The 20,066-nt window shown below is 35.4% G+C and overlaps 1 protein-coding gene across 1 annotated transcript; it reads right to left on the minus strand.

Moving 5' to 3' along the window:
- Window positions 1–4,752: 4,752 nt before the first annotated feature.
- LOC149414359 (glycerophosphodiester phosphodiesterase 1) lies at window positions 4,753–19,893 on the minus strand. Its single transcript, XM_089644147.1, has 6 exons — window positions 19,688–19,893; window positions 18,564–18,672; window positions 14,188–14,348; window positions 12,922–13,117; window positions 10,192–10,289; window positions 4,753–6,313 (listed from the first exon to the last, which is right to left on the minus strand). Exons 1-6 carry the CDS (start codon window positions 19,831–19,833, stop codon window positions 6,034–6,036), a joined length of 990 nt encoding a protein of 329 aa, XP_089500273.1. The 5' UTR covers window positions 19,834–19,893; the 3' UTR covers window positions 4,753–6,033.
- Window positions 19,894–20,066: the final 173 nt, after the last annotated feature.

Raw genomic sequence — 20,066 nt, forward strand, 5'->3', positions numbered from 1 at the left:
CTTTTTAATATATGATTTTCCAATAAGAGGTGTTATGTGTATTTAATTCCGGCCATAAAATGATTTTTTATGGCCGGAATTGGATGGTATTGATCTGGACAACGTTTACTTTCAACAAGACGGCGCTACGTGCCACACAAGCAACGAAACCATTGATCTTTTAAGGGAAAAGTTTCCGGACCGTGTTATCTCTCGAAGAGGTGATCACAATTGGCCACCGAGATCTTGTGATTTAACACCTTGCGACTTCTTCCTTTGGGGCCACGTGAAAGAGAAGGTCTACGCCAACAGCCCAGCGTCGATTCAAGACCTCAAAGATGGAATTCGTGAGGCTATCGAGGACATAAGGCAGCCACAGCAGCGATTTGGTTATGGAAAATTTAATGAAAAGGATATGGTCCTGTAGGCGTGGTCGTGGTGGTTATTTGACTGATGTTATTTTTCACTATTAACGGCATACCTTCCTCTTTATAATGAAATAAATATTTGATCATTTATATAAAAAAAATGGCATTTTTCTTTGACTATCAAAATAACACCTCTTATTGGAAAACCCTATATGTATACACAGTGTCCAGAAACTCGTAGTACAATCCTACACTGCTGAATCTACGTCAGATTTGGATTTGATTTGAGATTTCTTTTTAGAGTAAATCAAGTCCAAAGTTGGAATTTTTTCAGATAAATTTGAAAAAATTGGTGCTGATTAATGTGCTTTAAAATGTCTTGTCGAAGCGTAGACCCACCCACCCGGCTTCAAAAGTTTTCAACTGCCGAAAAAAAAAAAATTTAAATGCTTTGATCGGAAAAAAAGTGGTAATAAACAGATAATCACTTTTCTTTCGATAAATGCTTTGATTGAAGAAAAAGTGATTATAAACAGATAATCACTTTTTTTTCGATAAATTCTTTGGTCGAAAAAAAAGTGATTATCTGTTTATATTTTATCAAGAATGATATCGATATCTGTTGGCAACAAAAACAAAACGATATATTATTCCGTCATGAATATTTAAAATAATGTAACTATTGTGGAATATAAATTCCTTCATAATTAGTTCCACGTATATCCACGTGAAAATGGCGCCAGTGCAAAGCTAAATAAATAACGTAATTATTTTTTTATGGTGAGTAATACAAACTGCAATATTTAATCAAAATCAACGTTTTATTTTTGGGGTACTATGCCGTGAGTCACTGATATTACATCTGCCCGCGTTAGCAATGTTAAGTATCTGCAAAATTTTTTTTACAACTTGATTACAAAACATTGAATTTTCTTTACTTTCTATAAATATAATATACACGTGTTATACATAGAAACCTTTCAGAAGAAATTCTCTAAATGATAATGAAAACCCTATCAAAATGTGTTGCGTAATTTAGAAGAACTAAGCGCACAAACAGACAGACACAGATAGCAACATCATTTTATACGAAGAAGATTTGAGACAGGAATTCTTATATATACATAATATTATCATGTAAATTTAACATTAAATTATAATTTTCTGTTCTGAAAAGATCTGCACTCAATAAAATTAAAATACGACAGTTTTTTCTGCATTTTTAGTGCAAATTAAATTAATAAACATTTTTTATAGACACTTATTACAATAAGTATAATTAATTTTTGGTTTACAAAAAATGCGACTCCATCAACTTTAATAGATATGTAATACTGGAAAATTCAAAGTAAAATTTATAAAAAATAACTAATCATTAATAGAAGCAATTTAATTTAGTTTAATAAGTGTTTATGAGTTTTGCCGCCCTGGGAACCATTTATTAGATGACCATAGTTCATCGCAAGTGGCAAGGTAAGGCCGGTGACTTAGCACGGGTGGCCGTGTTCATGGGGTGAGGTTTGTCCATGTCTTGGCGACGAAGGAGAGACCGTTTGACCTCTCCAGACGGACTCTCTCGAACCAACGCCTTGCGTTACAACGATTCATACCGCACTTCTGGACACAGAGAACCCTAAATTCCCACCTATCCCTCATACCTTTTTGCCTTCTCGGGTCAATAAAATGATGCTCCACACAGCATCCCCAAAGATAGGCCCTGAGAGAAATTATTTTCCTAAGATTCTCATGTGTGGAGTTTGTAAAAAAAAAAATTAAATAGTTGCTTTGTTAGTTTGTGCATTTTGGTTTTAGTCGACATACAAACATGTCATATGAGTCGTCTAATTTCTATACCCGCTATATCAACATTCATTGATTTGGAGAAAACCACAAAAAACTGTCACATCTCTAGCGTACATAAGTAATTGCATTACAATTTTTTATATAATGAATTGGAGTAATAAAATTTCGAAAAGCATTTATTTTTCTATATATTTCTAACAATAATTAAGTAATTTCGATAAATAAAATGGATAAAGCGGATTTTGATACTCACTTCGTGATATAGAGGCTTTTGAAAGTCAAATGAGCCAATATGGCGGGTTTTAAAACACACGCGTAGATCATTTTGACACACGAGCGTGGCGTCAGAGCGGCGGCCATATTGTATTTTGGCAAAATAACTGCTTGTGATTGGTTGAATCGGATATAGCGCGTTTTGATAGTAACTTTCTGTATGATATAGTGGATTTGGTTTCTCACTCGCAGTTTTAACATGGTTTTTGGACGTGATAAGGAGGGTTTTGAAAATCAATTTTAGGCTCCTCTTGTTGCTCGCAAAAATGTGAACAAGATGTCATACTCAGATCATTTTGTCAAAAAATCGGATATAGCGGGTATAGAAATTATAGGATTCATATCTCCCTTCGTTTCTAGTATCTATTGGAGGCAATCTGCCGTCAATAACCAAAAGGTAGGTGTAGGTATATTGAAAAAATATCAATTAAATCAATGCCAGTTCATGTTTTCACTTCTAGACATAAAACATAATTTTTTGGACATGTTTGCCAAAGTTTGTACATTTCATTTTAGGCACGTCCCACGACTATGATTAATATTTACTTGGCATTACTGGGAGTTTTCCTTAGGAGATAGACATATATCTTATTTCTTTTTAGGACTTAGGACTTTTCTGTAGGACTTTTTAAGATGTACAATTCCGTAGTACATTATTTTGATGTATCTCATAAGGTTTAGCCGGCGTTAGCAATGTAAGCGCCCGAAAATATTTTTATTACGACTTGATTACAAAACATTGACTTTTCTCTACTTTCTATAAATATAATATGCATGTTTTATATATGTAAACCTTCGGGAAGAAATTCTCTAAATGATAGTGAAAATTTTATCAAAATCCGTCGCATAGTTTAGAAGAACTAAGCGCACAAACAGACAGACGACGATAGCGACTTTATTTTATACAAATTAGAGATTTTTAGATGTGTAAAATTAAATTTATGATATCTTAAATAGCTGACATTACAAATTTTTGGAAAATATACAGTTTTTATGTCAATTTGAACCAATATTGAAAAAAACCACACTCAAAATTTACGATATAGAATTCGTTACTTCCGATCCGATACTTATAAGTGGAACGTAAAAGTAACAGATTGGAATGCATAAAAAAATGTACAAACTTTGGCGAAAATACTAATTTACAACATGTACACAAAATCGCTACTAGATTTGTTCATGTTTCTTTTACAGTGGTACAATTTTTTTTATATATTTCTTATATATATATAATAATAATATATATTTATTTTTTGGTAATTTTGATAAAACCACAATACTAATTGATACAATTTTTGGCTTATAGTGTAAACAAACTTACAATGTAAGTACCGTGGTAATGTGAAGTCATTTTAAATCGGAATAGAGGCTGTCGCAGACATATCGGCTCGGCACCACCTCGCCGTCAACACGACGCAGGCACATCATAATGCGCGGTTACGGCAGGGCGACAGCTCGTCACCTTGCTGGTTGACCGCGAACCGCATGCCGTTTACTGGCATGTCCCGAGGTGAAGCGATGCCGTTAAGATGCTGATTAGTATGCGATGAATAGAGGCGATGCGCCAGACTGTTATATCTGCGATAACCTTAACTCGTACTAGATTAAATAGATGTCATGTCATTTTGGCAAGATGTCATAATATATTGGGTTATGGACGTTTTACACTATGCTTTTTTCCATCCAGTTACCATATGGGTCATTTATTCATATCATTCGGGATTTTAAAAAAAGGATGTGTTCTATTTTGGTAAAGATATGTTAGCAAACATTATTTGACTACTGGCGTCTGTCATTGTTTTAAATAACTTTATTATGTGGAAATGTTGTGTGTTTTTTTCTTTTATAAATAAAATACCGATAAAAAAAGACTATAAAATGTGTTTATTATTGTTTGTGATTGTATATTACTGTTCGGTATTGTAAATTTCGCATGTAATTTTGGTAATTTATTGAAGGCAAATGACAGATGCTTTCATGTGATCTATGGTTATGTTTAAAGTGTTGCCATTTTTTGACGATTCACTGCAGTCCCAAAATTTAATTTCTTCTCTAATGGCAACTATCTGTATAGAATGAAAATAATGATTGTGTGAAGCGGAGATTTTTCGTACGGGTCCTGATAGATTCAATATGGACATCAGTATGGAAAACAAGCATGGTGTAAAACCCCAGTTAGACTAGATTATAGGTAATGACAGATAACATCAGACTGATAGGGCAGACTAGATGTCCTTTCAGATGAAACATAGGTGTTAGGTTGGACTAGAAGAAATAAGGTTTTATCTCAGGTCAGACTAGATGCCCTGTTAGGTTAAGTTAGTCAAGACTAGATCTTGTCAAATGAAACCAGATGAAACAATTCAGACTAGATGGGAATCTCGGAGTTGCAAAACCATTCTATAAAAATAATTTACATATCTTAAATAATAATCAATGAAATTGCAAACTTATAGACATGTTGCAAGGATCTTAAAGTGGCAAGCAAAATATACGATAATTACCGTCCTTTCGATTTAGTACGTTAACAATTCCGTGTAGCGTGAGGTCGTCTAACAAAATTGAGTAAATTGCCAAAATGCCTTTGTGCGTGATGAGGAAAGTTATTCCATTACACGGCAAGCACTATTAAAATCCAAGGAATTACATTTCATTCGTAAATACACGCAAATTACTTATTACTGTAAATACTAATGCAATTATTTTTTGTTAAATGTAAACGTATGTTTACAAGACAAGGTTTTATGCAAAGCACAAAGGATAACAAATTATTATAAGCAATAATTATTAGCCTAAAACAATGCCGCCAACAGGAATAACAATATTTGACAAGTCAAAATATTTCACCATTAAATGAAGATATAATATATATCAACGCCATCTAGTGAGAAATTGAGTATTTAACAATACTTTTCCTACAAACATAAAGTTGGTTGTTTTCAAGTGAAAAAAAATCAAAAAGCAATGAATAATTGTTGAATGAATTACTAGTAAGTATTGAATTATTTGGCAGTTAAAAATGAGCAGACGTAGCACAGTGGTTCCGTGCAGCTGACCGGCAATCAGAAGGTGCGGGTTCAATTCCCGTTGGCGGCATTTATTTTTTCAATTTATATTTGTGTTTCTTGAAGATTTTAAGCGCAATTAGAGAAAGTGAGATAAGCAAACTTAGCAATACATAAGTATAAAGAGGACAACCTATTGGCAGTAGGTCGTCTCATACAGCAAGCGAGTAAGCGTATTGTCATCTCAAACGCACTTATGATGTAGAATGTAGTATTCGATGCAACTTTTAAGCACATAAACGCTGCGCGATTCTATTTCTATTTTAATCATATTCGTCTGATGTCTATCTTTGTCATACATGACGGACGTTTAAATTAAGAATTGTATTTGTTACTTGTCACATTTTGTGTTAAATTTGTTAGATAATGACATGTCTATATGTTTTTAATGTCATTGACATTATCAAACCCTCTTTGGAAATGCATCAAAAATCAGAAATTTACAGGGCTGGTTTTGCAACTACATTACTCGTGTGAGGTTAGGTTAGGATAGTTAAGGTAAGACTAGCTGTATGGTTTGTCGGTTGACTCAGATATTAATCAAACTATTCCTCCGTGCTCTCACCGACGAGCGTGTCTGTCAGGTAGGGCACTTTGAGCGTGCGCGCCGCGTGCAATTTATCCATCGGCAGGTTGACTGGCCACGTGGCCACCGGGTAACCCCTGGACCTCCAGCGGGCCAGCAGCGCCGGACTGGTCGCGTCCCGGTGCAGTAGAAGAAGGGACGCGCCGGCCCAGATCTGCGGCAGGCCGAGAGCCCACAATAGTCCGTACACCACTTCGCCCACCCTGGCCAGGTAGAACTTTACGGGGCTAGAACTGAATCTGCAAAAAAAAAAAAGAATTCAACTCACTGATTTCGGTGGTCGGTTGTTTGGTTGACCAGCAATCCACAGGACACGGGTGCAAATCCCAGCGTGTGCAACTAAATTTTATTTGATTAACCTTTCCTTATCTGTGGTTTGTATTTACTACACATTGCTTCTAATAACTTTAATAACTCTATAAATATAATAAATTCTGGGTTCAGATTTTAGGTATTCCTCCGTCATACATTTATGCACTGAATTAAAAAATAATATCTTACATAGTTTTCAAATTCAATTAAAAATCAGAGTTTGTCAAGAAATGACAGGCATTGATGTCCCGTTTTAATTCGCTATGCGGGAACATGAGACATCCACACGTCTGCAGTTGTATTTTGATTTAGTCCATCGATACCTACGACCGCACAGCTGTGTTTGTGCCAGCCGCGCCGCTAGCCAGTTGGCCGCGAACCGTTGTTAGATGTGGACCCCTCGCACGTTTCTTTAGCATCTGCCGATGGTTTTTTCATGTTTTCATCAATTAAATTACAATTATTATCACTTTTGATATAAAATATAATAAACATAAGCGATTAACTATGAATATTCATATTTTTCCAATATTAAATCGCTTATTTTGAGATGTGTATTGACTACACAGCACCGGAAAGCGTGGATTTTTTTAGCACAGTAAGGGAAAGGTTAATTTGTGTTATTTCAGTATCGCGCTGATGTAAGACCACCATTCAGAATTGAAAAGTTGCTTTTGCCGTGTTTGGTGAACAGATCTGAATAGCCAGGTACTTCCTCACCTGCGTCTTCTCCATTACCTTCCCCTCTCCACCACCTTCAGCCTCACAACATAGCCCGATTGGGAATGCCCTAGTCTCATTGGCTCCAGACGGTTGGGAATCTTGTTGGATTTACCATTAAAAAAAATTATATTCCTGCATAGTGATTCCAATATATAATATTGAAGTCCAATAAACTTTTAATTTTCAAAATTGGAACTGATAATAAGTATTAACTTCCTGTGTGCCAACATATTATCGTTAAGGATATTTAAAAAAAATCATTTCTCTGAATGTAACTAGCTATTCTGGGAAAACTACTCGTGGCGGATTATTTAATATTTTTTATAAATACGTAAAGAAAAATATAATTTTCTTTAATTCAAGGCAATGCCGAACTTGTCTCGTCATTGTGGCTGTGTGTGTCGTGGACTGTCACTGGCTGGATGTGCGCCACAGTACCTACACAGTCGACTCGATATTTCGTAATCTATGGTTTAAGACATAGTAAAAATAATCTATGGGTTGTGACAAGGCAGATTGATGGGAATAATTTCAATAATTGGTAATTGCTATCGTGATTGTGATTAAGGAATTGACATAACAATTAATAACATTAAATGTCGTTTCTTTCCTTACAGGTAATGTTTTGTTACTGAATGCTTTTCTTTATGTAAATCTTGTGAGATTAACTAAATAAACCTCTTCTTTCCTTACAGAGAAACTCAATTGTGTTTTAATTGACTGTGTCGTTCAAATCACAAGGAAAATATCATTATATATATAGTATACTTGCGGCACTTTCCAGAGTGCAATATACTCTCAGTATCGCCTTGATGTAAGGTCTAATAACTTCTGTCTCAGTGACAGTAGTTCAGCGTAAGAAACTGCAAGGAGATGGTTCCATGATGACTCAACACAGTGACAATTCAACACGCCTTTAAAAAGTTATATAAAGTCATTAAAAGTGATGATAAACCTTAACCCTTTCAGCCCTAGTGTTAATTCAAATTAACACGAACTTTGTGAATTTTTTTACCGTAACTGTAGAGATTTAGAAAAGAGACGTTTTCGTTTTCTTATAGTTTGTAGTCTTTTCTGTGGCGTCTATTTTTTCCGCTCCGTTGAAATCCTTATTCCCGCCACAACAACGATAAATATTTTGACATCTGCTGATTGCGAGTTTCATCGAATTTCTGCCGTCATTGATTACTTAATTTAAGGTGAGATATCAATATTTTCTACTCGAATTACAAATATTTTAACGCATTAAGATGTGTTCTATAATAATAACATCAGTTCAATTCACTGTTCACAGTCATTTGCCAGAATATTGTAAATGAATTTCAATGTTCATTCAAATTAACACTGGTAGTGACGGACATGTTTTCGACTAGTATGGCGAATTTTTAAAGATTTATTATCTTAGATTATTTCTTTATTTATGAATGAATCTTAGTTAAAATGTTATTTGTTTGCACCTTAGAGATTATCACTACATTGTCAATTTGCATTTTTGACATGAAACAGTTATTTGTGTTACTTTTGTGTTATGTTTATTTTACGTCACTATTTAAAAAATACCCTCTGACGCCCAATGTTAATCCAAATTAACATAGAAAAATTTCAAAAAAAAAAAAAAAAAATTAAATGCCAAAAATTTTCAAATAATTTTCTGAGGTATTATCAAGCATTACATATTTTTTTATGTGTGGAAATAATAATGCGGGTGTGAAAAGGTTAACTATAAATTTAACCTAGTTTTTGTTTCATCACTTTTTAACTCTTGGCAGGCCAAGATGCCAAACAAAACGTCTGTAACCAAGTGGAGCTTCCGACGACCCCATGCACCTTTCTGTCTTATGAGCTTTTAAACTATAGAAATCCCAATTATTCAGTCAATTATTAATGGTAACTTATTTGCGCAGGAATACGTAAAATACTAAAATGATATGTCAAGTATTTAAGCTAATATAAAGAGGATAGTAATTTTGGGTACTACCTACTCCCCCATTTGGCTACGGAATAGTTATTTATTTATTTATTAATTAATTAACGGACTTACTTCCAATATATTACAAAGCGACACGAGATTTGGGACAATGTACAATGCAAGAGTAAAGGATGGTATATAAAAGCAGAGACAAACAGGGAAAACATAAGAAAATAGAAATGAAATAGAAGTGTCAAGTCAAGTCAAGACTTTGCTAAAACTGAAGTGATACAAAATATCCTCAATTGCATAGTGAGCGACAAAAAACATTCTGACTTATACCAAAAAAATCAAGGTCTTGACGAGAGTTGACCATTCTACATATTCTGGACGATGGTGAATTATAAGCATAATTAGTTGAGTGTTGATTGAGGAAGAGCAGTTCTTTATTTCTGAGTCTACGAGAAGATATATTGAATGAGATGAGTTCTAGTAATATTGGTGAGTCAATCAAATTGTTAAATTACTTAACCTTTCCCTTACTGTGCTAAAAAAATCCACGCGTTCCGGTGCTGTGTAGGCAATACACATCTCAAAATAAGCGATTTAATATCGGAAAAATATTAATATTCATAGCTAATCGATTATGTTTATTATATTTTGTATCAAAAATGATAATAATTGTAATTTAATTGCTGAAAACATGAAAAAACCATCGACAGATGCTAAAGAAACGTGCGAGGGGTCCACATCTAACAACGGTTGGCGGTCGACTGGCTAGCAGCTGGCGGCTGGCACAAACACAGCTGTGCGGCCGTAGGTATCGATGGACTAAATCAAAATACAACTGCAGACGTGTGGATGTCTCATGTTCCCGCATAGCGAATTAAAGCGGGACATCAATAGCCTGTCATTTCCTGACAAACTCTGATTTTTAATTGAATTTGAAAACTATGTAAGATATTATTTTTTAATTCAGTGCATAAATGTATGACGGAGGAATACCTAAAATCTGAACCCAGAATTTATTATATTTATAGAGTTATTAAAGTTATTAGAAGCAATGTGTAGTAAATACACACCACAGATAAGGAAAGGTTAAAGGTGTGTTGAATTGTCATTATGTTGAGTTATCCAGTAACCCAGAGAGACGGAAGGGGACTTAAACCTTACCTGTATCGGATCTCCCCGGTGGCACTGTACACGCTGATTGTGAACATGTGCGGCTGATACGTCAGGGCTCCAGTGATACGGGGCTCCAACTTGCGTACCTGCACAAAATATAAGCCAATGTTTAATTTAACATTTTGTTTCTCTGCAAGAACAGAAAGACGGCCTTACAAACTATGTCTTCTCACTCGCACTCCTTGCTTAACCACTCGGAACATTAGAACGTCAAAAGACGTAAATATGATAATAGCGGTCAAGACATTAGTACGTCTTTTCACGTAAACGCGCGAGATTTTACAAAAATCGGTTTATTTCCATCACTAGTATACGGATTGCCATGATTTAAAAAACAGAGTATCGATAATGAATAACGCTACGCGTCTGTATTCAAGAATATCTATGGAATGTAGAGGTGCATTATCTAAGTCGATTGAATCTGTCATCTTGTTCGTTCATAATTTATTGCGTTTCTAAATAATTTAATAAAAATATTTTAGTTTGAACGGTTAATATTTTGAGGTGACTAATAGTTTTAAATTATATTTCTTCAATATATAAAGTATTATTTCTTTATGATACTCAGAAAAAAGTACATTTTTCACAGCTTTGAAATAATGGTCAGCGATTTTTACATATTTTTGACGTTTTCAGAAAATGTATATTTAGAAACGCAAATATTTACGTAAAACAAAACAATACGATAGTGAATTTCATAATCTTTACAAAAAATTTTTTAGAATGAGGCTACGTTTCCCAATACGTGAGTTATGAACTCGTGAATAACACAAAAATTTTCGCGTTTTGACAGTTCGCAAAGGAACACAAAGTAAATAAAAGTCTTTTTCTGAGAGGTTAATTCACATTCGTAAATCTTCGCATACAACATGTTTTCCTGTTACAACTATGTATGTATTTGCATCGACCCAATTGGTTCTTTTGATCGTGCCTTGCGTCCCTTTGGGGTTTCTTATATCATTGACTTTCGCATCATTCAAAGGCCCATTATTAGACGGAAACAAGTCTAAACAACCATAAATTATAAAAATAAAGTGTTTTGTAACAAATAGATGTCATGATATTCTCACTGGGATCTGCCGTGCTGAGGATATCATTTACATATTATTAAAATTTAATAGTATGGATAGTATAAAGCATTGTTCAAAATCTTAAATCTCGGAAAGTTCTTCGCCGATTGCTTTGAAATTTTGACACAATGTTGCATTCGAATACGAGTGTGTTTTTATATACCTATATTATATAGATTTCACCTGTGACAGGTAAAAACAGGCTTTTTTTATAACTAAGAATACATGTTAAGTGATGAATCGAATTAACAACAGAAAAAAATAATATTAAAACAAAAGAAAAGTTGAGGTTTCTCATAACCTGCCTCACTAGGCTAGCGGCTTGCCTGTGTTGAGGCACTCATAACCTAACTCACTAGGCTAGTGGCTTGCATGTGTTGAGGCAGTCGTTTTAAAAGTTTATTTAAATTGTGCAATTTGATGGGAGCACTCTCCCCAATAAAGACTCCATTGAAATGCTTGGAGTTACTATATCAGACCAGCTCAAGTATCGGGGATCCATAGAAGCCCGAGTAAATCAGGCCTCCAAGAAGTTGGGCGTCTTGTACAGGGCTAGGAGATTCTTCAACAGTGACCAGCTGCTGACCCTGTACAAGTCTCAAGTCCGCCCAACTATTGAATTTGGGAGCCACCTTTGGGCTGGTGCCCCAAAATACTTAATAAACCTGCTTGAATCTGTGCAAAGGAGAGCGATCCGTCTGATTGACAATCCGTTGTTAACAGACCGATTGCCTTCTCTAATGCATAGACGCAATGTAGGCATGCTGTGTCTGTTCTACAGGTATTTCAATGGAGCCTGCTCCAAGGAGCTAGCAGCATTGATTCCTGATGCACCGGTGCACGTGCGCGAAACTCGACGGACACGAGCTGAACACCCGTTCGCGGTTGACGTTGGCTTCATGAGAACGGGCCGTTTTTACGACTCGTTTTTGTGTAAGTCGGCTCGTATGTGGAAAGAGCTACCGGCATCTGTTTTTCCTCCCTCCTATAATCCGAGCCTCTTCAAGGCTCGCATTAACAAATCCCTTCCTACAGCCCCTACCATATTCCGCCTCACAACGCCGCCCAACCGGGTTTGTGACATAGTTCCCCTGTCTGTACACTGCACAGGCAGGGACGCTCTTGTGAGGTGTCTACTTAGTTTACTTTCATCCTTAATCTGTCAGTTACAATAATAACTCCACACAGGAATTATTATTATTATTATATCATCTTTGGGGTTGCTGTGTTGTGAAGATGTTTAACTTGACTTGAGAAAAGGAAGAATAGAAAATACAGAGGCTTACAAATCATTCCTAGAAATCTAACTAAATGTGGGGCACGCGTTTGGCATGTTCTCTGACTATGCACCGGTGTTGAAGGGATGCTAATTCCCCGGAGCATCTCTCTTTGAAATACCGGTACATGGTATCTGTACTCCATCGTGAAAAAAAATTGTCAAATAATCATTTTAACATACTAGCGGATTTTATGCAGAGTTTTTACAAATCTCATACATACAGGTCAAGTGTGCGGAAATTCATCAATGTAGGGAACAAAACTGTAGATTTGTATAAAAATCAAAGTAATGCTGTACGTCCGCCCGCCTCAGACAATCTTTATTTATATAATTTGATGTAACTATTCAACACGACAGAATTCTACGTACCTTGTATATAGCGATGGGATTAAATGAGGTAACGCAGCATGTTTTTAGCAGCCCGGGGCGCTCTTGAAACAAGCGTACCACGCTAACCACGGTGCGTGTATCCATGTCCTTGATGTCCACCATGAGACGTACTCCGGCCGCCGCCAGCGCGCTCACAGCGTCTTGCAGTCTGCACAGCTTCACGGGTGCACCCTCACTGGAATAATATTTGAATGATTTTCATAGCTGTTTTTGTGAAAAATGAGTGCAGTTAGTAAATTATAGCATATTTGTAAAAGTGTCTAACTAAATACATAATGTAACGAAATATTCCATTTTGAAAATAAGCCCGTATTTTTGTTTACACAATTTGGGATTTGCGGATAAGGTTTTGATGTAGCCATCAATTTGCGCGCCATTGTAGAAAGGATTACTTATTGGTACGCAGATTTTATTTTGAAAGTCTAGATCAGAGGTTCCCAAAGTGGTCTATATGGACCCCCAGGGGTCGATATCGGCTTGCTGGGGGTCTATGTCAGCGAGAAAAAAATTTGGGGGTCCACGAGATTCAAATGGGGGTACATACGAGCGGGCCCCCATTTACCTCAACTCAATATTTAGGAGTTCCGTAAATGACACAATAGACCTAACACAAATATAATAGACTGAGAAATTACTTATTTGATATTTTTATATTTCGTAAAGTTGTTAATTGAGGTATATAAATAGAGTCTACGTTCCTTTTCTCGTCAGAATTAATATATTCAAGCAAAACATTGCACATTCGAAGCGACGAATTTTCCTAGCTCCCCAAATTGTTTTTGAAAAACGTCCAGGATAATAATGACGTTCAACATTTAAATGAACTTCACACAGACTTCAAAACTAAGTTTGAGGACATTTTGACTATGGAAATGGAAGGTTGAAGAATCGGATATCATGTGACAAGAAGAACTGATCGGAATAAGCGCTAACAAAGAACTTAAGGGGCAGTTCTGTAGTCTATCTTTATACAGTAGTGTTCAAGTCCCGTTCAAGTCCCGGGTTCAAGTCCTGTTGGCGTCATGTATCTTTTATCATAAAAATTTATTATAAAATAAATTACAACAACTCAATTTCTGTTAAACTAATTGTGAATTCAGATATGAGCACATCAGCAGAATACTGCCTACTCATTGAATAATAATAATAATAACAATTATTCCAAGTCTCCATCATTCTAGACCACAATAAGTCCACGAGTTGTCGTTGATTGAAGGCAGTGGAAATAAGAAGAGATTCTCTCACCGCGCGGGATATCGCCGCCCCGTATCCAGCTGGCAAAGATCTTGCCAGTCCGTGTTGGCGATGTCCACGCCGGCGACTGTGGAATCGTGCCACACTACGCACTCGCCATCCCGACTGGTGCGCACGTCGAACTCCACAAACTTGCAGCTGCGTGACACGCACTGCAACATACAGACATACAAGTGAAAAGGTAAAGAAACCTGTTGTAGGAAGGAGAAAACAAATCATTTCACAGCAAGCTGTTGAACAAAAGAACTTTAACGTTTAGATAAACTATTATTATCTAATGTTTAGATTAACTATTAGTATCTAATGTTTAGATAAAAACAACAAATAACATAATACATGGCAGATATAAAGGTGTATATAGTATATAAGAAAAGAGAATTGGGAAGAAAGTATGTTCTAGAGAGATGGGAAGGCTGACAGAGATATTGAAAGAAGGGTAAATGCAGGTAACTCCATTAATGGAGGACTGAACGCAGTTGGCGCTAACAAAAAACTGTTCACAGAAGCGAAGCTAGCAGTCCACAATGGAGTGCTGGTACCTTCTCTGATGTATGGCAGTTAGGCATGGAATCAGCAGAGGAAGAATGAAAGTAGACTACAAGCTGTAGAAATGAGATCACTATGTGTGTTAACACCATTTCATGTGTAATTGTGTGAGAAATGTAAGCATATTATGTAAGATTAAGAAAGGTACGCTTAGATGGTTTGGGCATGTTGAGCGAATGAAAAAAGGAGTGTAAGGAGAATATATGACGCAAATGCGAATGGTAACAGAAGTCGGGACGCCCGAGGGAGACATGGCACGATCAAGTGAATCAGATACTTGAGTCGGGCCATGTCAAAAGTCAGAATAATAGAATGTGTGCGTGTTTTTTCTTTCTCTTTTCTCCAAAATAACAAATTTTTCTATTCAATTCTAACAATCACATTGTTTCTCTCCAAGAGAAACACTTCCTTGCAAATACAGTAGTGGAAGCATGGAACTAACTTCTACAACATGTCATCCATTCTACTAACATAGAGTAATGGAAGCATGGAACTAACTTCCACAACATGTCATCCATTCTACTAACATAAAGTAGTGGAAGCATGGAACAAACTTTCACAAAATGTCATCCATTCTACTAACATAGAGTAGTGGAAGCATGGAACTAACTTCCACAATATGTCATCCATTCTACTAACATAGAGTAGTGGAAGCATGGAACTAACTTCCACAATATGTCATCCATTCTACTAACATAGAGTAGTGGAAGCATGGAACAAACTTTCACAAAATGTCATCCATTCTACTAACATAAAGTAGTGGAAGCATGGAACTAACTTCCACAATATGTCATCCATTCTACTAACATAAAGTAGTGGAAGCATGGAACTAACTTCCACAATATGTCATCCATTCTACTAACATAGAGTAGTGGAAGCATGGAACTAACTTCCACAATATGTCATCCATTCTACTAACATAGAGTAGTGGAAGCATGGAACTAACTTCCACAATATGTCATCCATTCTACTAACATAGAGTAATGGAAGCATGGAACTAACTTCCACAACATGTCATCCATTCTACTAACATAGAGTAATGGAAGCATGGAACTAACTTCCACAACATGTCATCCATTCTACTAACATAAAGTAGTGGAAGCATGGAACAAACTTTCACAAAATGTCATCCATTCTACTAACATAGAGTAGTGGAAGCATGGAACTAACTTCCACAATATGTCATCCATTCTACTAACATAGAGTAGTGGAAGCATGGAACTAACTTCCACAATATGTCATCCATTCTACTAACATAGAGTAGTGGAAGCATGGAACAAACTTTCACAAAATGTCATCCATTCTACTAACATAAAGTAGTGGAAGCATGGAACTAACTTCCACAATATGTCATCCATTCTACTAACATAAAGTAGTGGAAGCATGGAACTAACTTCCACAATATGTCATCCATTCTACTAACATAGAGTAGTGGAAGCATGGAACTAACTTCCACAATATGTCATCCATTCTACTAACATAGAGTAGTGGAAGCATGGAACTAACTTCCACAATATGTCATCCATTCTACTAACATAGAGTAGTGGAAGCATGGAACTAACTTCCACAATATGTCATCCATTCTACTAACATAGAGTAGTGGAAGCATGGAACTAACTTCCACAATATGTCATCCATTCTACTAACATAGAGTAGTGGAAGCATGGAACCAACTTCCACAATATTTATTTATTTATTTATTTATTTATTATTTTATTTACGCCCTAATGGGCTTTTACATGAAAATATACATTTACATTGATTACAATAATTGAACATAAGAAGATAAATGGAGTTAATTGTAAGAAAGCAACACATATAATAAAATTTTGTGCAAATTAGCAAAACACTAATAAGATGGATTCAATATAAAATATACCCAAGCATGAAATAGTAAGTAAAAGAAAGTTCAACATAAAAAGTAAGTAAGTGGGTGTGTTTAAACCCAGTATTAATTGTGTGTTTAACAAATCGATAAACCAATATAAATTAGAGTGTAACTTACTCGTGAGGTAAAGAACATTATAACAGAGATTTAAAAAAAAAAAAAATAACAAAATAAGAGTTGCACCTGTAAAAAGCAAAAACTAATAGAATTTAGCAATATCGACATGAATAAGAAATAATAAGATCTGAGATGGAACATAGTGTTATGTATAAAAAGTAGTTAGTAGGTATATGCATACAATTATAAGTGTATAGTAGAGCAAATAAAAAACAAACAAATATGGATATAATTTACTTGAAAGGTTTCGAATGGGAGAAGATGTAATAAAATTATTAAAGCTATAAAAGTTAATTATTAGCCGATAGAATCGAAATAAGTTGCCTTTTAAAGCTCACAAAATTGTCAAAACCAAATATATCTATAAGTTCACAGTATTTATTCGCAAGGTTGTGAATTCTAGGAATTGGTGAAAAAATAGAATAATTAGTGTTGAGGTTCTTGTTAAATTTAAAAGTATCTTTACTGCGAGTTTGCCTAGCAGGAACATTAATGCAAATAAGTTCCAACAAATTAGGGCTGTCAATTAAAGATTTAATAATTTTGAATAAAAATAGCAAATCAATTAACACTCTTCTATCAGATAATTTAAGAAGTTTAGTTTCAGCAAGCAAGTTATTGTAATTTATAAATTCGATTGGAATTTTCATTATAAAATTAATGTACCGAAGGAATTTATTTTGTACCTTTTCTAATGATTGAGAATGGACCTTGTAGTACGGTGACCATACGGTGGAATTGTATTCTAATTTGCTTCGTACTAACGAGCAATATGTCATCCATTCTACTAACATAAAGTAGTGGAAGCATGGAACTAACTTCCACAATATGTCATCCATTCTACTAACATAGAGTAGTGGAAGCATGGAACTAACTTCCACAATATGTCATCCATTCTACTAACATAGAGTAGTGGAAGCATGGAACTAACTTCCACAATATGTCATCCATTCTACTAACATAGAGTAGTGGAAGCATGGAACTAACTTCCACAATATGTCATCCATTCTACTAACATAGAGTAGTGGAAGCATGGAACAAACTTTCACAAAATGTCATCCATTCTACTAACATAAAGTAGTGGAAGCATGGAACTAACTTCCACAATATGTCATCCATTCTACTAACATAAAGTAGTGGAAGCATGGAACTAACTTCCACAATATGTCATCCATTCTACTAACATAGAGTAGTGGAAGCATGGAACTAACTTCCACAATATGTCATCCATTCTACTAACATAGAGTAGTGGAAGCATGGAACTAACTTCCACAATATGTCATCCATTCTACTAACATAGAGTAGTGGAAGCATGGAACCAACTTCCACAATATGTCATCCATTCTACTAACATAAAGTAGTGGAAGCATGGAACTAACTTCCACAATATGTCATCCATTCTACTAACATAGAGTAGTGGAAGCATGGAACTAACTTCCACAATATGTCATCCATTCTACTAACATAGAGTAGTGGAAGCATGGAACTAACTTCCACAATATGTCATCCATTCTACTAACATAGAGTAGTGGAAGCATGGAACTAACTTCCACAATATGTCATCCATTCTACTAACATAGAGTAGTGGAAGCATGGAACTAACTTCCACAACATGCCATCCATTCTACTAATATAAACCTATTTAAAGTTCATCTGGATTCTTATATGGCGAAATGAAAGGATTAACTTGTTGTGAAGTTAGATATGGGCGCATCAGCAGAACGTTGCCGGCTCATTAAATAATAATAATAAATTATGTTTTTTTTTAACAATTGTGTTGCCTTCTAGCATATTTGATATCAATGGTATTGCTTACGTATTGAAATGCCTCGAGGGAGTTCTCCGGTGCGTCTAGGTAGGCCCCCCGATGTGCCATGCAGTCTCCTGGACCCGGTAATTCTGCCTCTTGTGTCGGCCTCTTCAACCTGGGCACAACCAAAAACAAAATATTACAAAAAATCAATGACGTAGGAATCCATGTAGAGGCGTTATAGAGCTCTCAAAGTAACAGCTCCCAGCGTAAGCATATTTATTCATTTATTTATATATACGCCTAAAAAGTCTTTTACATAGAAGTGATACATGATGCAGTGTACATAGGAGAATATGTATTATACAGGAGATACTGACAGTAAATAGATGCAATCCATTGTAAAGAAGGTACAAAATACACAATTGCAAAATTGTGATTACAAGTATTATGAGAAAATATTAAGAAATAATTTTTTAAAAAACTAAATATGAAGCAATATTAGTAAAACGTAGGAGTAACACATAAAGTAAAAAAGAAATTACAACAACACTACATATAAGACAAAACATTAAAACTAATTTACCAACGCTACTCTAATTTGTAGGATTCGACAAAGTGTTGATATAGATTATGCTTAATTCTATAAATGGAGTCAATAAATAAATCAATAGCACCCCCATACTGATCACATATGACTGATTGTATGACTTTTGGTACTGGTATGATGCACGTACTACGAGAAAAATAAAATGCTACGTAATTAGTTGGTGTAGGTACGTATGTCCAAGTCCAGACTCCGTTCACGTCTCTGACTGAGTAATAACAATTAATACTAGGATAATCTTAATGGCGCTATTTTTCTTAAATATCTGATGATAAAAAAAGAGTAACCATTCAATTGAGCCGTGCTACGGCGTCGTACGAATAAGGCTCATCAAAAAGAGCTAGCTCGTTCATGAACAACTCATCGCTAACACACATACACTCAGTCTCCTTTTATCAGGCATTTTTTCAACAGCTATGTTTAGCCCACAGCATTCTTTACCTTTGCAATCTTACAATGGTCTCACGAGACTCAATTAGATTAACGACTACATAATTCATTTTAATTCTATATCATTCATTTTCTAGCGCGTTTCAGAGACTGTTCGAAGAATTTCTTGTAGTAAGGTAAAAATATAGCCTACCTGGAGAAGTACATGGCACCGCTCAACAGTAGGACAGAATCCGTAAGTAGAGGGACGAGGGCCCTTCCATATCGAATTGTGGCCATGGTCACCTCAAAAACAAACACTACAATTCCGTAAACAGAGGCCAGCAGCCCAGACAGCATTTTTTCTTATCAAATAATCTATAAACATCAAATCGTTCGCAGGTTATTGAGGTTATGTGTTATTTTTATTTATGCTATTGCACTAATGTGACAGGAGTGAAGATTTGTTTATTTCCGTGTCCATAGAAAATAACGAATATCGATTTTCCATAGAATGTAATAAACTTGAGTGTTTATTTATGCTTCATACAATTTTTGAATAAATAAAACTATTTTATTAATTTTTAACACTT

This window comes from Hesperophylax consimilis, chromosome 20, assembly GCF_061612785.1.
Source record: "Hesperophylax consimilis isolate HC1 chromosome 20, BYU_Hcon_1.0, whole genome shotgun sequence".
In the NCBI taxonomy this organism is placed as follows: Eukaryota; Metazoa; Arthropoda; class Insecta; order Trichoptera; family Limnephilidae; genus Hesperophylax; species Hesperophylax consimilis.